The sequence below is a fragment of the Syngnathoides biaculeatus genome, chromosome 2 (genome assembly GCF_019802595.1).
Source record: "Syngnathoides biaculeatus isolate LvHL_M chromosome 2, ASM1980259v1, whole genome shotgun sequence".
Classification (NCBI taxonomy): Eukaryota; Metazoa; Chordata; class Actinopteri; order Syngnathiformes; family Syngnathidae; genus Syngnathoides; species Syngnathoides biaculeatus.
Window position 1 is genome coordinate 7,149,185 of NC_084641.1, and position 19,478 is coordinate 7,168,662.

Below are 19,478 nucleotides of genomic sequence, written 5' to 3' on the forward strand. Positions count from 1 at the left end.
TATTATCTTGTGCTTATTTTTTTCAAATCATGAAAACTTGGGATTTGGACTGGGGTGTGTAGACTTATTTATTTGTAGTCCTCATCTGGTTCCTTATGAAAGCTGCAGTCTTGTAGATTTGTTACTCCTGCACATGAACAAATTCAGTCTTTATCGATAAACAATGTGGATGCTTTAATCTCACAAATCAGTGTTTCTATGACTGATGCTCTGAGAACGATGGAGAAATAAGACGAAAACAGTACATGCGCATGCCCATTTATTGAAATGAAATATATGTGTGCGAGGGTATCACACTCACTTGTATGCCTCCAGGAATGTATGCACCATTGAAACACTTATCTTGCCTTTCTTTTAACCAGTGTGAGCAGAGCAAAATTCAATGATCCACACGTTCGTCCTACAGCTACACGAGGTTCCTTCCCACCTTGGTTTGCGCCAACTTCTCAAGACTTCAACTGGCCGTATACATAATCAGTCAATCAAAGTAGAGCTGTGCTTCAAAGGAGAATATCAGAAGTGGCGAATTGTCACCATCCTTGCTTGTATGGCTGAAACACGGTGGCATCACAACATCATACAGACGCACTTTCTTTTTTTTTTTAGTAACATGACAATTGTGTTCCAGTCTGTCTTCAAAAACGGCGATTTGACCATTGAGCGTCCTTGCCTGAACTTGGGAGTTTCTCATCACTGTCGGGTTCATACATTGATGCTTAAAGAAAATGAAAAGCAATCAACATGACTCAAGAAAAGAGTCAAATCTCCGAATGTTTTGGGACAGTCTAAGTATACTTGCGTCATATATTGTGTAATTGGCCTCTTTCCAGATTTATTCTCATCCAAAGAAGCATGTGGTGGGATACAAGGCTTGTTATGAAATCCAAACACTGCATGAGCAGGGTCCATCTGCTTGGTTAGTACGTTAAAAAGACACTTTCAAGATTCAACTGCACTTACATTGAAGTTCAATGCACGTTTAGCTTGCTCGTCTGCAAAATATCCCCGAGAATGTCTCATCTGTGCTTGGTTATTATAATTAATAAGGAACAGAAGGCCGCCATTAAAGCTTTGGCACGGGCACATCTACAACTGCAATTTGACTCATTTTTATTCTGCTTACGGATGGAACATGAGACATCAGGGAAATACGGTATTGAACAAATATTTTGCAGAATCCCAATCTAACCATCACTTTGTAAGAGCGACTTTGAGGTCAGCTCGCACCTGCAGCTCAAACACACATTTTATTTGACTTCACTTCAACTTATAAATAAATTTGCACAAACACAATAAGAACTGACTTGCTCGATCTTTACACGATAAGGCCGGCAAACTGTGCAGCTCAAAAGAAAGCATGCTTAAAGGTGGAACTTGTTTGAAGAAAAACTATTAAGTTTTCCACATGGCTTGCGAGTTACCAGAAAGATCGAGCAATTGCTTTACAAAAACAAAAGAACAGCGTCACATCTACTCAATTAAATGCTTTATCAAAAAAAAAAGCAAATCAATGGAAGGACGTTTCCCTCTGCATAAACTAGTACAAACGGTCAGTGGATGTACAAGAAAAGTGAGCCAATGTGAGAACAGCAAACTGGCGGCACTACTCCAGGTCGTCCACATCTTCGGTCGCGACGGTGCTCGTTTGATCTGAAGTCACGCCTGCGAAACAACCCCAAACAACATCAGCACCGGGAAATTGCAACGGCTTACACTTACAAACGGACTAAAGGTGCATGTGCAAGAACGGGGAAACTTGATAAATGTGGAGCAACAGGAAAACATTTTGTGCCCTCCTTTGTGTAGTCTATATACTTGTTAGAAGTAATCCTCTGCATACCACTGCATCCTTAAAGGGGAAATCCAGTGCTTGCATGAACAGTGCATCCAATAGGTCATGTTATATGTACCCTATTTTGACAATGTGATGTTAAATCCTCTCTCATTTAGTCGTGTTTTGAGAAGATTTTTAATCGAAAATTACAAATTTTCAGGGGTGCTGCCATTTTCGTGAGTCACATGATCTACGTGGGCGTATGTGACGTGTACTGTGCGGTTCCAAACGCTGGATTACATGGGACACTAGTATGCCCAGCGCCGATTTTTCTGAATTATCCTCATCTGATTAAGAAATAGCAGTATCGGTTGATTGGGAAGACGGAGGAATACTTCCATACAGATTTGAATCTGTGGCTGTAATTAACGTTGACTATTTCGATGGTTCTTCGGGCGGAATGACGCCAGAGTCTGACTACTCGGAGGCCTACCCTCGACATAAGTGCATAAACAAAGCCCCCCTGGAGTTCCGGGCAGGTAACCGCGGAAGGTTCTTCGGACGGGAATGACGCGGAGTCTGACGAGCGAGCTCTGGCGGCGGGCCACGAGTCGAGCTTCGACGTCCGGGGAGGCTTTTATAGCTGAGCTTCCGTTGCGGCGGAGGCCTTTAGCTTAGCTTCGGCGTCCGGAGCTAACAAAACGGGCGACAGAGGCCGTTAGCGCCGGACACAGAAGCTAGACTCAAGGGCTTCACCACCACCGAAGCTCAGCTAAAGGCCTCCGCCGCCTGAAAGCTCGGCTGGCGGCCCACTGCTAGAGCTCACTCGTCAGGCGTCATTCCGCCCGAAGACCCATCCGAATATTCAACATTAATTACAGTCAAATCAGGTTCAAATCTGTATGAAAGTATTCCTCCGTTGCCCCGATCAACCGATAATGCTATTTCTTCATCAAATGAGGATAAATCAGAGAAATCGGCGCAGGGCATAAACGGTGTGCCATGTAATCCAGTGTTTGGAACGGCACAGTACACGTCACATACGCCCACGTAGTGTACATTATGTGACTCAGGAAAATGGCAGCGCTCCTGAAAATTTGTAATTGTCCACACAAATCTTCTCAAAACACTATAAAATGTTAGAGGATTTTGCATCACATTGTCAAAATAGGGTACATATTACATGACCTATTGGATACACTGTTCATGCAAAGCACTGGATTTCTCCTTTAACATTATGGAATACAAAAAAAGAATGAAATTAAGATCAACTTCCAACAAAGAATAACTTCATTAACAATTTTTTAGTCTTTTGTCTTTTTACAGCACTGTTGTCACCCAGGGTGACAGAGACCATGTCTAATGCTGCATGCAGTATTAGTTCCTCTGACACCCCCCCGCCCCACTATTTGAGAACCACTGCGTTCGCGGCAAAGGACACTGCCATCAAATTCTTGTCACCTCAATCAATTTTTGATCTGCACACCTCCTCACCACAACAATGACACATTATTGAGTCCATAAAGAATATCGCGTCCATTTTTTTTTTCAATCGAACACTATGTCAATGCAGTAATTATTGTGACAGGCCTAGCACCAGCTATTTTGTATCTTAATAACTAAAGCCCAGTGTGTTAATAATACTGTATATATGATCATACTTGAGGCATCGTCATCATTGGGAGACTTCTTTTTGTCCTCCATGTAGCCGTGACTCAGCAGCTTGGACATGCTGACAGGGGCCACTTTCTTACTGTAAGACCTGCGCAGACAACAGAGGAGCCAAAACTTCAGCCAACTCTTCATATGTCACCTACACCCCCCAGTACTTTTTCAGATATACTCACGTTCTCTTGTACTTGTTGCTCACAGACAGCCCCTCCATCTGAGCGGCCGCATCATCAGGAGACATCTGCAAGGTGGACAGGTGAGGCAGCTAATCATCCAAACATTTCACTGATATATTTCAATAATGTGGGGTGGGGGGGTGGCGGCGAGTGGACCACGGATGATGAAGTACAAATGAAATTAAATGGGAAACACATTATTTGATGACACCATAATGAGCGAGAAAATTCCGACTACCCTCAAAAAACACAAAAAACAAGGCGGGGGTTGGGGAGGGAACAAATGAAAAATAAAGAAAAACATGGTTTACTTTTTTGACATTTTCACCTTATCTTTATCATGAGTAAATATATCAGTCTCCCTTTCCCAGGATGAACTGTTATCAGTGCCGAACGGTGCAAGCAGAGGCTGCCTGCCACCCTTGGCCTGGCTGTTGGGAGACGTTGCTTTGCTGCCGCTGTAAATACAAAACCACCACGACAAACGGTGAGCCGCACGTCGCATTCTGCGGCTCGGAAAATGTCACCGATGAGCAGACAAGCTTTTGCCAGCCAACATGTGATAAGGTTCCTCATCTCGCATTAATCGACTTCTGGATTGTGACATAAGAACGTGTGGTTATCTCGCGTACAATTTGTATTTTAATATCTATCTATTGCAGCTATCAGTCTGATTAGAAAAAAAAGACATTTGCTTTTTCCTCGTTGAGATGGAAAGCGAACGTGACGCCAGTGACAAGATGCTTGTGTTCATTCACCTGTTTGAGTCGTCGCCTGCAAACCAGTTGTTGGGATTGTAGGCCGTCTTGGGTTTGTCATCCACATCGCCGTCATGGCTCAACAGCCCTGCGGCACACAAATGATCATATTTCAAACGGCCTTTGGATCAGTCACTGAGTTATTATTACCTTTGTGCCCCCCTTGCTTTGCAAGCTTAACATAATCCGAGTCGGACTCAAAGATGCCAACCCGCCGTCCGCTGATCCTCTCGACGGGTGTGCTTTCAGCAGCAGTCTGGGACAGACCAGGGATCTGAGAGGCCGGACCCGTCACACCGCTGACCGCCGCTCCTGGCTTGATTCCTGCAATCAATCAATTCTATTTGTTCCACAATTAACGATAACTGTAAGCATTAACCCAGAAAAATGCTTTATTTGTATTATTACCGCCAGGCTTGGTCCTTCGATGGTTGGGTACAACAGCACTCATAGTGAAATAAATCTGAAGAGCAAAATGGGTATTTAATAACTAAAGGTATTTAATATAAAAACACAATATACTCTTGTACTGTATAATAACTATTTATTTTCAGTGAACGTCATAAAGAGCTGCTGTTGACCCAGGAAACTTCCTGCACTTTGTGTTTTTGTTTGACTTTTCGAGATGACATTGTGTAAACAACATTTGATTAAATTAACTAAAATAATCACAAGACATTATGAAGTACCAGTACTTAGCATATTGGCATGTGCTCAAATCCAAATACTGTACTTGTAGTCAAGTCTGGAAATAAATGGGATACTGGTGCACACCTAATATAAAAATAAGGATTTTACCTAAATATTTGTATTTCTTTGTGTGAACGCATAGGGCCCACCTGATATCAAATTCGGTGGGATGCAGCCCTTAATTCAAATAACTTGTGGACTCCCTGCGCGTAGAATATTACGCAACACTTGACCAACAAGCGCCCCCTTTTGGCGGTTTTCCAAAAATCATCACCAAGAGGGCGTAAATCGTCAATTTAATTGAATAAGGAAGACAGTTTATGGATAACAGAAGCTTGCGAAACAGTTCATAAAGGATGGGAAAGATACATTTTTTTGTAATGTATGTTTGCAATCATGTAAAAGCTTGCAATAGTGTATTAACGTGTAATGAAATGATCGCGTGAGACTAATTTCGGCTCATTTCATTTTCAACAGATAAATTCAAAGATAGACCGGTTTGAATGTTTTCCAGGAAACTGTAATCGAAGATAAGCAGTCACTAATGTTAACGACAGCACAGTTTAGCAACAGTAAGATGTTGTACTGTAAATGATTACAGGCGGTAGCGTGTATAACAATGCCTTGCTAACGCGTTTAGCATCCGAGCGGGTTGACGCGGCAGCTAATCTGACAGCGCTGAAAACGACGCGAACGTCAGTAGCGGGGAAATAAATACCCTGCACACCCGCTTGTTAACATTTGCTGTGATGTAAATGCGCCGTCTGGAGAAATTTACCGTCTGCTGCTGGATGTTCTGCAAATAAAAGGGACGGACGAATACCGTATCGGCAGAAGCCACTTCCTGTCACTACGGCGTACTATTGTTTCGTTCACGAACGATTGGGTGATGGAATCTTTTTAGTGAACGAACTGAACCGATTCATTTCATGAAATGATTCTTGTTTTTTTGTTCAATCGTCGCCCGCCGGCGTGAGGCGAATGAGTTGCCCGAGAGCAGAAACAGAACTGTTGAAGGATTCTGCCACAGACTTCGGAATATTCAGCAGCCATCGTGCAGGCAGGGGCAGGACTGATTTGGGGTTCGCCAGCGATGTCATTCACTTCGGCGAAAAACCAATGAGCAGCCAGCGTGAGGTCAGGAAGTGCCGTGCAAGCAGGGGAGGAACTTGAGTGGACTGAATGATTAGTTCAGTGAACTTTTGTGTGCTGAGGAACTGAAGAGCGACTTGTTCGTTTTTGATCGGGTAAAGCGCGATGTACTCGTACAACCAATGATCCGTTAGCCAGAGGACCGACGTACTACGCTGTGAGTGTACTCGTGAGTGATTCGAACCGCAAGTCCTGACATCCTGGTGAGATAGCTTTCACTAGCAGACGTTTCTTCAAGCTCAAGCCTAATTTTGAATTTTGAATGAGTCAAGTACATGAAAACAAGCTCACATATTATATATATTATTGTATTTAATTCATTCATTCAACTTCTGTTCCGCTTATCCTCACAAGGGTCATGGGAGTCCTGGGGCCGATCCCAGCTTTCTACGGGCAGGAGGCGGGGTATACCTTGAACTGGTTGCCAGCCAATCGCAGGGCTCATGGAGACAGACAAGCACTCACACTCACAATCACTTTACAGTCTCCAATTAGTGTTGCATGTTTTTGGGATGTGGTAGGAAACCGGAGTGCCTGGAGAAAACCTGCGCAGGCACGGGGAGAACATGCAAATTCCACACAGGTGGGGAAGGGATTGAGCCCTGGTCCTCAGAACTGTGAGGCGAACGCTGTACAGCTGCTCCACCGTGGCGCAGATGTATATACACACACACATACGTAAAAAAAAAAAAAAAAAAAATAGGTTCGGGTTATGCTCATAGGCTATTAGGGTTCGCCGGCGAATCGTAAATCAGCCCCGCCCTGCCTACATCATGGTTGCTCGCTGGCTGCTGTCTCTAATGCAATTATTAAAGCCATTTCACAATAATAATAATACACTTTAAAAAAAAAAAAGTTCCCTCTCAACTGCCTGACTGTCTACTGTTTTTTTGGACTGAACAAGGATGTCGTACTAAGTCGGCTCCAACTACCGGATACAAATCACTGTCTTGTGTGTTGTTGACAAACCTGGCCAATAAAGATGATTCTGATTGTGAATAAACTTCGACAGCTTTTCTCAGCACTCAAAGACACTTTCCAGGAATCAGATGACAATAACGGTAAAGTGACTGAGCAGAAAGCCGGGATGGCGGATGCCGATGTCAGCGATGCTGTGCACCGGAATGTAGAAAAGTCATGTCGGCTGCTGAGTGCCGAACTGCACGTAAGATGACGCACGCAGAAGGATGGTCGCTATTGGACCTGCTGCATGCAAAGTTTTTTTTTTTTTAAACCCCCACCTTTCCTACTTTACAATGCATGACAACAAGAGCATTAATAGTGCTTCAGTGAACGTGAACCTCAGGGATGGGTCAATAACGTAATGAGGACGGACTTAAATTATTTTATGAAAAAGAACTGAATGATTCGCTGAATGCATCTTGTGAACAAATCTTTTAAAAAAAAGTATTTGAGTGATTCAGTCCCCCCAAAAGAACAGGGAAACCATCACTACTAAAGCGGCCCACTTTGTTTCAAGACAAAGATCGTCTATTCAGGTTGACGCTTGGTTCGTTTGATTATTGTATGTCCAAATGGTGCCCACACAAATTCAGTACATTTGGAAATTTGTATTAGCAATGACAGTACAGATATTTTTACAGCAAGTTTCTTGCCATAGTGAAATTAGCATGTTATAGTGGTGGCCGACAGGGGAAAATGCGCTGCAAATGGCCATATGCTGCGTGGCAGGACTGAAGCACAGAAAACAACTCCAAAAGAATAATGCTGCAAGATTAAAATACTGCTATCACAGAAAACAACAACAAAAATGATGCAATTACACAATTCCTACAAACAACTCTGAGAAATGCAGCAAGTTCACGCCACAGAATGGAAGTCCGCCAGGCCACTAGAGAAAGCCATCCTGGGCCCAGTTCTGTGAGGCCAGAGGCACCCACAGGTATGTCTCTGTTGATGCGACAGGCCCGTTTTGAGCTCCATGGTCATGGTGACGATAAACTAGCGAGGTCAACGTTGTCAGCCCTTTCCGCTTGTGAGGAAACCAAAAGACAGAGGATGCAGGCATGTTGTGCTTCATACTGTTTAAATGCCATACACTTAACGACAAGGGAACTGGGAATCTGTTTTCCAACCTTTTTGTTTTTAGTTTGCATTTTAACAAGTGTTTTTTTTTTTTTAACTAATAACATACACTCTGGCGTTGACCAAACAAGAACTCACATGAAAAGCACCTCTTGGTCTCTCAGGACAGGGCCATCCCGGAGGTCGCGCCCTGATTTTCGATGATTAACAACAAAATTATCATGAATAACGAGAGAGGGTTGTCTCTGCAGTTGTCTTCTTTTAATAAGGGAAATTTGAAGCCACAAGAATGAATAGAACTTAATAAACATCCTATAAATGAACTTGCAACAAAAGCTTGTCTTTCGAGAACGACCTTTGTCGGCGCATGCAGGACAAGTGATCAGGCCTTAATGTGAAAATAAGCAATGACACAAAAAAAAAAAAACGAAACGCATATATGAGAGGAGAAGACATTTGGCTCCTGTTTGTTTCACAGCCGCTCCGTCAGATGTCTTTGCCGCAGTCCGGGCAGAAGACGTCATCGTTGCAAGTCAGGAAACCTCGGCCCACCAGGGACACGCAGCACCTTTTGCAGTTGAAGCAGTCGTTGTGCCATTGGCGCTCCTGGAACGAGATGTACTTGCTGCCTCCGAGACCTGTGTGGAACGAGAGCAAATGTGTGGAGGGGCATGAGCTTGGAGACAGGATCAGGACATCTTTTGATAATGATAATCTGATAAACCTTTAATTGAGTATTTTGAATAAAAAGGGAAGCATGCGTCACAGGCAATTAAATTAAACGGTGATGTAATTGGTTAATTCAAATCACAGCTGCAGTAATAATTTGAAAAGAATAAATGAAGTCATAGCTACTATTGTAGAGCATTCTTTTTTTTTCATTGTTGAGCAAGGAAGACCTTTACCGCTGATAGGGGTGGTGCAATAAGCACATCTTTTTGCAAACAGGTTGCAGAAACAGTCGAAGCAGTAGACAAGATCATCTCGAGAAGTGAAACGTTGCCCTGCCAGTTGCTGCTTGCATCCAGTGCAGACAAAGCATTCTTTATGCCAGGGCTGGTCGTGGTAGTTGACCCCTCCAGTGATGATTGGCTGAAAGTGGACGGGTCGATAAATACAATTAAAACAAAACAAAACAAAACAGAAGGCAGCAGAAGTTTTTGTCCTTTGATACTGATGAAGCTCAGTTCTAACTGAAATTTTGGCTCACAACACAAACCAAAAATATAAAATAAAATTGAACAAGCAATGGCTAATAACTTAAAAAAAAAAAAAAAAAAGGCCAAAATTGGGGCACTCGTAATTTGCGGTCCGGCTGTAAATGTCTTAAAAGTCGTGATGTGTCCTACCTTCTTACAGTGGATGCATTGCAGAGCAAAATTCTTTTCATAGCAGCACAGACAGTAGTTGCTGGCGTCCTTCTGGATGAAGCTCTTGGTGCCGATTAGCTGCTGGCAACTTTTGCAAGTGAAGCAAGCCTCGTGCCAACTGTTGCCCTTGTGCTCCATCTTCTTAGAGCCTTTGAGGAAATGGTGCGTAACATGCAAAAAATATTCAGTATAATACCAATCAGTAGAGCATGCAAATATTCCATTAAAAGGTCATAAATGCCAGCTCAGGCATCCAGTAAAGCAGGTTTGAAAGGTACAACTGAACATTTGTCACACGTTTTGTTATGTAGAACTTAAATTAAAGCGTGTTATTGCACCCTACACAGGAGAAATGAAGATAAAATAGTCACTTGTTAATACTTCATTTTCCAAGCTGGTCATCCTCACAAGGGTCGCGGGAGTGCCACAGCCTATCTGAACAAACATTGGGCAAAAGGCGGACTACACCCTGAACTGGTCGCCAGTCAGTCGCAGGACACATATTGACAGGATCACTGAGTGGGAATTGAACCCACACTCCCGCAGCAAAGTCAGGCGTTTGTACCACAAGCAGAATCAACAACCGGGTGTTAATATTTCATAATTCCTGCAACATTTTAATCCACTGAAAATAAGGAAAACATTTAAGTGAATCCGATATCCCCAAACCTTTGAGCTGTGGGGAAAAAAAAAAAAAAAAAAAGTGTAAATTTTCTTCCTGTTTTTGCCATGGTTATGCTCTACTTCTGTTCCAGAGGCCCCGTAGGTCAGTGGTTAGTTCACTGGTTTGGTTAACCAGGGGTTGTGGGTTCGTATCCCACTGCATAAAAATTGTGCCAAACATATATATGCGTTCATCTGAGATGATACACTGTGGCGACCCTGATAGGGACAAGCCGAAAGAAACACACACATGCTCTATTTCTGTTCACCATTTAGTGACATCTCAATTATTTGGTATTTATTTTTGTTATAACTGCCCTCCCCCCTCCCACAAAAAAAAACAAAAACAAACAAACATATAAATCTTATTGGTATTTGTAGGTTAAAAAAATTGAGCAAAGAAGCTTCTCTTACCTGGCATGATATTCTTCAGGCACGCATGGCACTTGGCTGAGAACTCAGTGATGTGGCAAGCTGAGCACACCAGCATCTCATCCCTGGTGGCAAAAGGCTGATCCACCAGAGACTGGTTGCACATTTTACATAGGAAGCACTCACCATGCCAGTGTTGGGCTTTGAACGACACATCCTGATCGAGGGGCACACGTGAGCAGTTGGTGCCGATTGTGCTCACTGGCAGTTGTGGAGAGGACGTGGTGGGAAACGTACCTTACTCGTACAGCCAATGAGCTGGCCGCACGCGAAACAGTTGTTGCAGAACAGCTTCTCGTAGCATTTTACGCAGTGTGGGATTTCGGCATTCAGGATAAATTTCTGTCCGTAAAGGGACCCTTCGCACTGGTTACATTTGCTAGGCTCAGCCATCTTTGTGGACATATTCGTAATGGTTTTTGTAAAAGCAGTGAATATATCACAACGACTCCTTTCATTTCAATTATTATTATTATTGGCACGAAGAGGAAATGTGATCGTTAGAAGCTAGCTGACAAAATTATGTGCACCAAAGATGTCACTTCTTGTTTGACCCCATGATGGAAAATGTATTCAGTCATAGAAAACTTGCTGTCTCATTTTGCTGAAATGACCTACTGATTGTATGTTTATGATAGGGGCATAAATTCATACGGGATCATTATCATCAAGGCAAAAACTCAAAAACGATGTGCTAATCCCTTTCTCCATTGTATGTAAAGCAAAGTAAAGAAAAACCAATAAGAGCACATACCTGTTGGCAGCTGCCGCTGGAGGGGAGGCTTCTTGCAGACCGAGAGCAAACAAATCCTTTGCTTTATAAGAGTGGAGGGGCCAGGCCAGTGGTTGACAAACATATTTTAATTCAAGTCAACTCTTTTGTCATTAAAGAAGCACAAGAGTTTGGGCAAATGACCAGAAAAACATGAATTGCGTTTTACTGGAGAATTGGGCTGTAATTATATTATGATAGCAAGAATGCTGTTTGATAAGTTGCATATGAAAGATATTTGTCATGCGCATTCAATTCCTTTGCCGGGCACTTTTTTGACAACAGCTCTTCTGTCCTCACTTTTGAAACCCCGGTGCCAACCTAGATTCCACTTTTTTTTTTAGATTAAATTTTTTTTTAATTGACTGATTGTCTGATGTGCAAGTGTCCAGTTATCGCTTGTACAAGTGACAAAGGCTACAAGTTGGAGCTAACTGCATTGTATTTACTGTTGCCATTACAGAAAGAAAAGCTTTCAATTTTTTGTTGGATCATATATATACATATATATATATATATATATATATATATATATATATATTAATGTGTGCAAACTTTAATCGTCAACTTGGCTAATGTCTGAACTTTAACTGGATACATTTTGAATTATTTTGGAAACAGACAACAGTAAAAAAGAAAAGGCACACTTATTAAAAAAAGAAAAGAAAAAAGGAAACAAGCCCTGTTATTAAGTCATACAAATTGACTTTCTTGTTCAGTTATTTGTTCTGATTCTAATTCCTTGCTCAAAGTCTCAAGTTTAAATCTTTTCTTCGGAATTCCATGAAACTGCTGTTTCACGTATAATCTATGATCACCTTGTGTAGCACCGGCTAAGTAACACAAAAAGTTAAAATAAAAATCATCTATACGCAAGGAAACAACTGAACCGTGTTTATAGTCCCAAGCAGGTTTCTCTCGATGACATGTTTTTTTTGTGTGTTTATTTCCTGCCATAGCCAATATAGCTGTTCTCCACACACAGCACTATGTAGGAGCTGGAGCAGCTGCTGGGGGTCTGCCGGAGCAGATTGCCGCTGTGCAGCGGGGAGGCCTTGCCGGTCAGGATGTGGCTGCTCATGCGCCACGACTCGCAGAAACCGTCAACCTGCCGCTGACCATTGGCCGTGGAACCGTGCCACATCATCTTTTCGGGCCTACAAATGCACACACACAAAAAAAAAATAATAATCAAAAACAAAAACATCACAGATATACAGTTGAAGAAATTCTATCACACAATGTAAACCATGCAGAGATCTGACTACTTTTGACACTGCTCCATCTCCAGAACTTTTTTTTTGTTTTTAGCCCAATTCTAACCAGTTATTTGGCAACTCTTCTTGGCAAAATGAGTCCACTAAAATGTTTTGGTTTCCTGCCACAGATCTGGCTTTTAAGCAAAGTCTGCAAATGTTGGAGCTTTGTGAAGATCATTTCAAAAGTTTATCTGTCTGCTTTATCCATATTGTTTTTGGATCATTGACCTGTTAGAACAGTGATTCCCAAACAGTGTGCCGGGTTACATCAGTGTGCCGTGAGCGTTCTTCAGGTGTGCCGTGGGAAGTTATCCAATTTCATGTAATTGCTAAAAAAAAAACATTATTCCAAGAAATAATGTATCTTTATTCATCTATTTATGCCAGTGAGGTACAATGACAGACAGAAGCAAAAAAAAAATCCTCTTGTATTAGATGGCAGGAAGTACATACAGTAATTAAATCAATCCATTTTTGGTGACATTTATTTTTGTTGGTGTGCCGTGGGATTTTTCAATTGTAAAATATGTGCTTTGGCACTATAAAGGTTGGAAATCACTGTTAGAACACCCAGTTTTGTCCATGGTTCAGTTTTCTCGCTGTTGATTTGGAGTGGAATTTGACAAATTTTGAGGTCTTCCACTTTCTTCATAATCCATCCACTTGGTGCAGTGAACCAGTGACAGAATTTGATGGGACCAACAACCATCCTTGTCAACTGGTACAGTGTTAGTCAGTTTCAAAGCCTTACATTGACTCAATCGTCTAAGCACACAATGCGTGTTGTCATTGCGTACAAACAACTTGATCTTTGTATCATCTGACCGTGACACATTTGTCTGGAGGGCATTTGGTGTGGGGTCATGTGGGCAGCTGCAAAAACCGCCCAAAAAAAAAAAAAGGCAATTTTGGATAACATTTCTTGGCCGGCACGCCATCAGTCAATGTCAATGTAAAAGTGAAAACAGCGCCGCTGGTGTTAGAGCAGTTTCCATTTCATTGCAAACTGGGATTATGGGATGGCCCTGAACATTTGAACCAGTTGTCTTGCATCTGGGGGTGGTAGTGTCTCTGCTTCCAGACCGTGACAACGTGATGAAACATGCATATAATTTTATAAAAAAAAAAAATTCATCTGATGTTCTTGGATTCGGTAGTTGTTAAGAAATGCCTCCAAAAGATCTCCCAACTCACGTAAATAAATGATTCTCCCTCTGAGTTACTCAAACTTTCCAATTGCTGTTAAAGTCAAGCCAACGAGTGTTTTCAAAGAAATCATTTTTATGTTGGCAAAAAGAAATTACCATTTAAAGTCACTCAAGATCACTAACGAAACATGACTTGGGGCTTGGCCTTATCAAGTTAAAAGAATTTAGAACCTTCAGCACCTCTTAATCAAAAGATTTAGGTGAATGTATGCACCTACAGATTTCAACTGTCTACGTGCAGTCATTTTGACCCTGGGTGGATTAGAGAAAATACAAAATGAAATCAAAATTGGTCTTTTAGAAAATCACTAAACATGTAAATTTTTTAAGCATTTCTGCCTCTAAAAGGAATGTTTCAAATGTGATGAAATGACACCAAATTATTATGACACTTAACTTCCCGGTGACCCGCGAATGGATAAGCAGTAATAGGGCTCGCTAGATGATGACTTATTAGTACAGGTATTCCTTATTTTTTTGTTAAGTGTTAAATTGCAAGATATTGCTGAGTGGACATACCAGATGCTGTCGCGGAGAACATCTTTACCATCAAAAGAGTAGATTGGGACATTCTGCTTCATTGTGCCATCGTTAAAAATGGCATCCCAGTTGTCAAACAAAACCTCATCCTGATGAAACAAAATCAATTTTGGGGAGAATTGTTTTTTTTTTGGTAAGTTTCAAAAGCACAGGCCACAATTAGTACACACTGAAAAATGCATAGTTGATATTGAATATACGATCACTTTTTTTTTTTTTTGGTATCTACCTTCAAGTTGACTATAGGCATATTTTCTCTGTCGGCTTTGCGGACAATGCTGTGGAGATCTTGGAGTTGGGAGGACAAGAAGGCTCGGAATGTTCCCTTCATTCCGATGCTTTGAGCCTGGGTAAAGCACAGAAAATCGGCACCCCGGATGCCCCGCATGGATCCAGTCTGGGGTTGGTTCAAGGCGATAAGGTGGAGCTGGAGAAACCGCAAAAGATCCTGTTGCTGTATGTCCCAAACAATAAAAGCAACTGCAAGGTGCAGATTCTCTTACCCCTGGACCTGATGTGTGATGGTGGGGTGGAGTCTGGGGCACAGGTGGAGGGGGTCTTCGCTGAGGAGTTACAGCATAGTAAGGTGGGTGTTCATGGGCTGGATGAACGGGGTTTCGACCATCTGGGTTATTCACACGGTCTGTGTAACTGGGGTATCTGGGGTCTGTTGGTGCGGGGTATCGCGGATCTGGCTGAGCTGTATGTCGAGTGTCAGTGTCGTATCTGGGATCAGGATGGTGTTGGTTTCTGCCCTCAGGGTTTGTTTGGTATGGAGGGTACAGCTGGCTGGACTGACGTGGATCAGGCTGAGAAAAGCTGTCCGGATTAACTTGGTCCGGCCTCTCCGCTTGACTGTGAGAGTCATTGGAGACGTGGTGTTGGGTGTATGCAACGACCGGTGGGGGCTCCGCAGCTACAACCTCATTAGCCTGCAAATAGTTTTCATCGTAGATTCAAAGGCTACCATATTTGGAAGATAGAAACTTTGGAAAAACGTGCAGCACACTCACATCCTCACGTGGCAATGGAATATAGCCCCCAAGCTGAAAATGGTTCAAGGGAAAACATTCAGGAAAATGTTGCTTCTCTGGTTCTTCTATTAAAGCGACGTGCTGGTTCTTACCTGGACTTGACGAACCCCATCTCTGACTCGTAGATAAAGATCGGTCCGGTCTATGACGTAGACCAGCGAGCCCTCAGGATGTCTTCTAGCAGTGGCTGTCATGATGTCATAGGATTGCAACACTGTCACCTGCACAGACGTTTAGCCAATGAGGCTTCGTTTTCTCGGTGTCCACTGGAGTGTGATCACTATGATAGAGTTCGCAAGGATCCAAATTGATACATGAAAAGATGTTACTGCTTTAGAGGGCTCACACCGACAGCCACATCATGTCAAAGAAATTAACTATGGAACCAGTTGAGTTCAGACCAAAGGCGTCGTTTACCCAGGTGTTGTCATCAGGAATACCTTGACAGACCCAATCATTGTGTCACTGAGTTGCAAATGAACTCATACAGACTGACTGAAGTCAGGTCGATAAACCACTACACCATTACTGACCAGTATAGAAGGTGGTTCTAGGAATTTGTAGACTCTGGGATTGCAACCAGACTTCTGGCTTTTTTAAATTCTTTTGGGGAATTTCTCACCCTGGAAGAATGTCCTGGTATTCCAGGTATTCCTGGTGGCCCGGGTGGTCCAGGAATACTTATAGCTGTTATTCAAGAGGCAAAGGGCAGAATTACCTTTTTACGCTGAGCTAATGAAATTGAAATGAACAAATGCAGTGTATTCTCTGATCCAACTTACTTTGTGTGCCCCTGTGAGGTCCAGGGAAGGAAGGAACTCCAGGGGGTCCAGGTGGCCCGGGTGGTCCAGGTCTGCCATCATAGCCTCTTCCTGGTGGACCTGGTGGCCCTTGGGGACCCGGTGGCCCGGCAATGGAGTCCCCTTTGGGGCCCTGATGGGATAAGATATTTTGATTTAAGGTAGTAGAACGGATGTTAAGGCTACAAAGTCCTGTAATTACTTTTCCTGTGCCGTAGAAATGATGAATAGGAAACATTTCAGAACTGAACAATTTGTACAGTAGAACTCAAATGAGATAAAGAAAAAGCCAAGCATTTGATTGCATAAGTGTCTGCACTGTAACTAGTCATTTGTGAAAGTACCTTTTGATTAGTTTTTAGCATGTCGGAAAATCCATTAAATTTGGCATGAATCTGAATTACCTGACTGCCGTATATTTTGCAAGTATTTAATACTGAGCTGGAATGTGATAGAAGAGGATGTGCTCTTATGTTTTCTCTGTTGTTAAAAATTTTTGCATTTCTTTCAATCCACGGAGGGTATTTTAATCTTGACAGCTTTGTTCCAAATTCAGACTCACTGGAGGACCAGGGACTCCCGGCACTCCGGGTCCACTCGCTCCATATCGCGGGTCGTAATATCCCCCACCCGGTTCTCCTTTCTCTCCTTTCAAGCCGGGATCTCCCGTCTCTCCCTTCAACTCATTCTAGACACAGAATCACGGTGAAACCTCCATTATGGATGTGGAGCATCAATGCATTTTTGTGCTGACATAGTTAACATGGGAGGTTTACCTTAAATGCATAAAAGTCCAAATCTGACCCACCACCTGAATCCCAAGCAACATGTTTAGCTTACACTTGGTCTAAGCACACAAAGAAAATGTTTTGAAGTCCGGTGGCAGCTGCTTTACCTAGTCGGCCAGGTAGACCTGGTGCTCCAGTGTCACCTTTCTCTCCTTTAGTCGCTACAACAGAATGATGAACGTTGACTACATATTGAAAAAAAAAAGACATTGTTTCAGGTAACGAGTTAATATGCCACATACTCACCCTGATAATACCCGGAGTAGTCCTCATTGCCCTAGAATGATGAAAGGAAAGCATTGAGAGGGATTTTATTGTTTTCATTTCTCACAGCATTCTATTTAAATCAAAATACATAAGTCTACTGTTGATGAATTTTGAATATTGAAGAAGTTCCAACTTCAACAATCTTTTACATCTTGACTCACTCTGGACGGTGGTCCAGGGGGTCCAGGTGGGCCCGGTGGACCTGGGGGACCCTATATCAAAACATGGTGTGGTTAGTGAAGTTGACAAAGTTCCACTTCTCCCGAATCACCTCGTGAACATGTACTCACATAGTATGTGGCTCCAGACCTGTCGCCCGGCTCTCCTTTTTGTCCTTGGATGCCGTTCAGCCCCGGTCGACCCTACAAAATAAAATACATTCCACAGTAACAGACGTAGACCATACAGTATCTCATTAAAGTGAATAACACATTTTTGTCAATATTTTTAAAAATATGTTTTCAAGGGACTGGTGTCGTAATGAACTTCCAGAGTGTGATAGCACAAAATCTAATATAGCAGCTTCCCATTCCCACCTGAGACATTGTAATCCTAATGAGTCACATCACACCTTGTAGGGAAAAATGGATGTCTGGACCCTATTTGGACATTTCACCTTGGGGTGTCATTACTTTTGTTGCCAGTGGTTTAAACATTATTATTGCTGTTTTGAAGAAAATGTGAATTTACACTAATAAAAACCATATACTGACTATATTCTAGCAAAGAGTCATTTGTTCACTCTTGTCCCATGAAAAGGTCTAACTAAAATATTTTACAAAAATGTGAATAGTGTCTTCTTGGTGAGATACTGTATGTTGGGGATACTTTTTTTTAAGCTATTAAAATAACTACTCACTGGTCTACCTGGAAGTCCAATTTCTCCTTTTTGACCTTGAGGACCATAAGTGCCCTGTCGAAAAAAAAAGATTACACAGTTTTGTGCCACTCATGAGATTTCAAAGTCATTAGTATTAGTAACAATGTGTATAGGAAATTTTTACATACTGGAGGTCCAACTGGGCCTGGGGGTCCTATATCGCCCTGCGAAAAGACACCCGGCGATATTTACATCATGTAGCTTTCTATGAATGTTAGTACTGAATGTAAAAGAGGAACACATGATGTCATAGTTACTGGTTTCCCTGTCAGCCCCCCCAGGTACAAAGGGCGGCCATCCGGACCCATGATGACACCGGGCTCTCCTTTTTCACCCTGAACAAATAACATGTATATATATTATATACGTTATACACAACACACAGAATGTTGAAGATGTTGTTTTTTTAAGTGAAAGTTTCAAATGGACACAATTTTGCTGTACTTTTTGCCCAATGTGCAGTTCTCTGACAAGGATCTTAGTGGCAAAATTTCCCAATGGCTGATTGCTACATCGATGGACCACTAAATTTCATGGTTCAATTAGAATTGGTATTTAAACGCTACCTAAAGACTTCATCATGCTCTTAACATTTTGACATTACAACACTAAGGCATCACCTAACAAATGATCAACCGTGGAAGGTGTCAAACAGATCTTAGCATGTCACTAAATGTCATCAACAATTTGCAAAATAGAGATTAGACGAGTCACAGAAAGGCCATTTTTAATGATTTGTTAATTTTGTCATTCCTCTCCTCGTTAAAGAGCAGCAAGTTGTGCAAAAAAAAAAAAAGAGGACTGAAATAAACGGTAAGTGTGCATTTAAAGGTTCATAGAAGATCCAATTCAGTTCCCCTTTAAATGTAAATAAGGAATTTAAGCTTATCATAAATTGTACCCAAAAGCTGAATCTCCATAATTTATGAATTTAGTGTATTTTCTTACCTTGGGGGCAAATCCTGGAAGCCCCGTGTCCCCCTTTTCCCCTTTCGGTCCGATGGGCCCCTAAAAAAAATTCCACCACATGTCATATGGACTCACCTCTGTTTTCTAATAAGTGATAAAGTTTTGTGTGACTGCTGATGAACTCACAGGGAATCCATCTTGGCCTGGAATTCCTGCTCCCGTCTGACAGAGACAAAGAAAAAGGTGTGAATGCATGTTGACCTCGGAAGGTTATTTCTCGGACAACGGC

General features: G+C 42.2%; 3 protein-coding genes across 6 annotated transcripts in view; all 3 read right to left on the reverse strand.

Moving 5' to 3' along the window:
* Positions 1–242: 242 nt before the first annotated feature.
* c2h7orf57 (chromosome 2 C7orf57 homolog) lies at positions 243–6,028 on the reverse strand. Of its 2 annotated transcripts, none has more exons than XM_061808045.1 (8): positions 5,848–6,028; positions 4,788–4,842; positions 4,530–4,703; positions 4,380–4,467; positions 3,950–4,079; positions 3,622–3,686; positions 3,436–3,536; positions 243–1,662 (listed from the first exon to the last, which is right to left on the reverse strand). In XM_061808045.1, the coding sequence occupies exons 2-8, from the start codon at positions 4,828–4,830 to the stop codon at positions 1,604–1,606; spliced, it is 660 nt and encodes a 219-aa protein (XP_061664029.1). In that variant the 5' UTR covers positions 4,831–4,842; positions 5,848–6,028; the 3' UTR covers positions 243–1,603. The 2 variants fall into 2 exon arrangements, with proteins under 2 accessions (XP_061664029.1, XP_061664030.1); XM_061808046.1 differs by lacking the exon at positions 5,848–6,028 and adding an exon at positions 5,788–5,825.
* Positions 6,029–8,634: 2,606 nt separating this feature from the next.
* On the reverse strand, positions 8,635–12,017 carry LOC133505957 (four and a half LIM domains protein 2-like). Of its 2 annotated transcripts, XM_061829561.1 has the most exons (6): positions 11,487–12,017; positions 10,970–11,125; positions 10,715–10,889; positions 9,617–9,786; positions 9,173–9,359; positions 8,635–8,905 (listed from the first exon to the last, which is right to left on the reverse strand). In XM_061829561.1, the coding sequence occupies exons 2-6, from the start codon at positions 11,123–11,125 to the stop codon at positions 8,754–8,756; spliced, it is 840 nt and encodes a 279-aa protein (XP_061685545.1). In that variant the 5' UTR covers positions 11,487–12,017; the 3' UTR covers positions 8,635–8,753. The 2 variants fall into 2 exon arrangements, with proteins under 2 accessions (XP_061685545.1, XP_061685537.1); XM_061829553.1 differs by lacking the exon at positions 11,487–12,017 and having other exon boundaries at positions 10,970–11,137.
* A 42-nt stretch (positions 12,018–12,059) lies between these two features.
* The window catches only part of LOC133505947 (collagen alpha-1(XVIII) chain-like), a 31,077-nt gene continuing 23,658 nt past the window's right edge, over positions 12,060–19,478 (reverse strand). The window contains exons 22-40 of one of the 2 annotated variants that reach the window (XM_061829535.1): positions 19,376–19,411; positions 19,229–19,288; positions 18,538–18,615; positions 18,409–18,444; positions 18,260–18,313; positions 17,691–17,762; positions 17,562–17,612; positions 17,380–17,410; positions 17,241–17,294; positions 17,122–17,156; positions 16,908–17,033; positions 16,328–16,478; positions 16,168–16,232; positions 15,638–15,766; positions 15,525–15,557; positions 15,015–15,443; positions 14,741–14,938; positions 14,491–14,600; positions 12,060–12,661 (exon numbers count right to left, since the gene is read on the reverse strand). In XM_061829535.1, coding sequence (XP_061685519.1) covers positions 12,448–12,661; positions 14,491–14,600; positions 14,741–14,938; positions 15,015–15,443; positions 15,525–15,557; positions 15,638–15,766; positions 16,168–16,232; positions 16,328–16,478; positions 16,908–17,033; positions 17,122–17,156; positions 17,241–17,294; positions 17,380–17,410; positions 17,562–17,612; positions 17,691–17,762; positions 18,260–18,313; positions 18,409–18,444; positions 18,538–18,615; positions 19,229–19,288; positions 19,376–19,411 — 1,962 coding nt within the window. In that variant the 3' untranslated portion in view covers positions 12,060–12,447. The remainder of the gene's footprint in view (positions 12,662–14,490; positions 14,601–14,740; positions 14,939–15,014; positions 15,444–15,524; positions 15,558–15,637; positions 15,767–16,167; positions 16,233–16,327; positions 16,479–16,907; positions 17,034–17,121; positions 17,157–17,240; positions 17,295–17,379; positions 17,411–17,561; positions 17,613–17,690; positions 17,763–18,259; positions 18,314–18,408; positions 18,445–18,537; positions 18,616–19,228; positions 19,289–19,375; positions 19,412–19,478) is intronic. The other variant, XM_061829545.1, reaches the window with a different exon arrangement.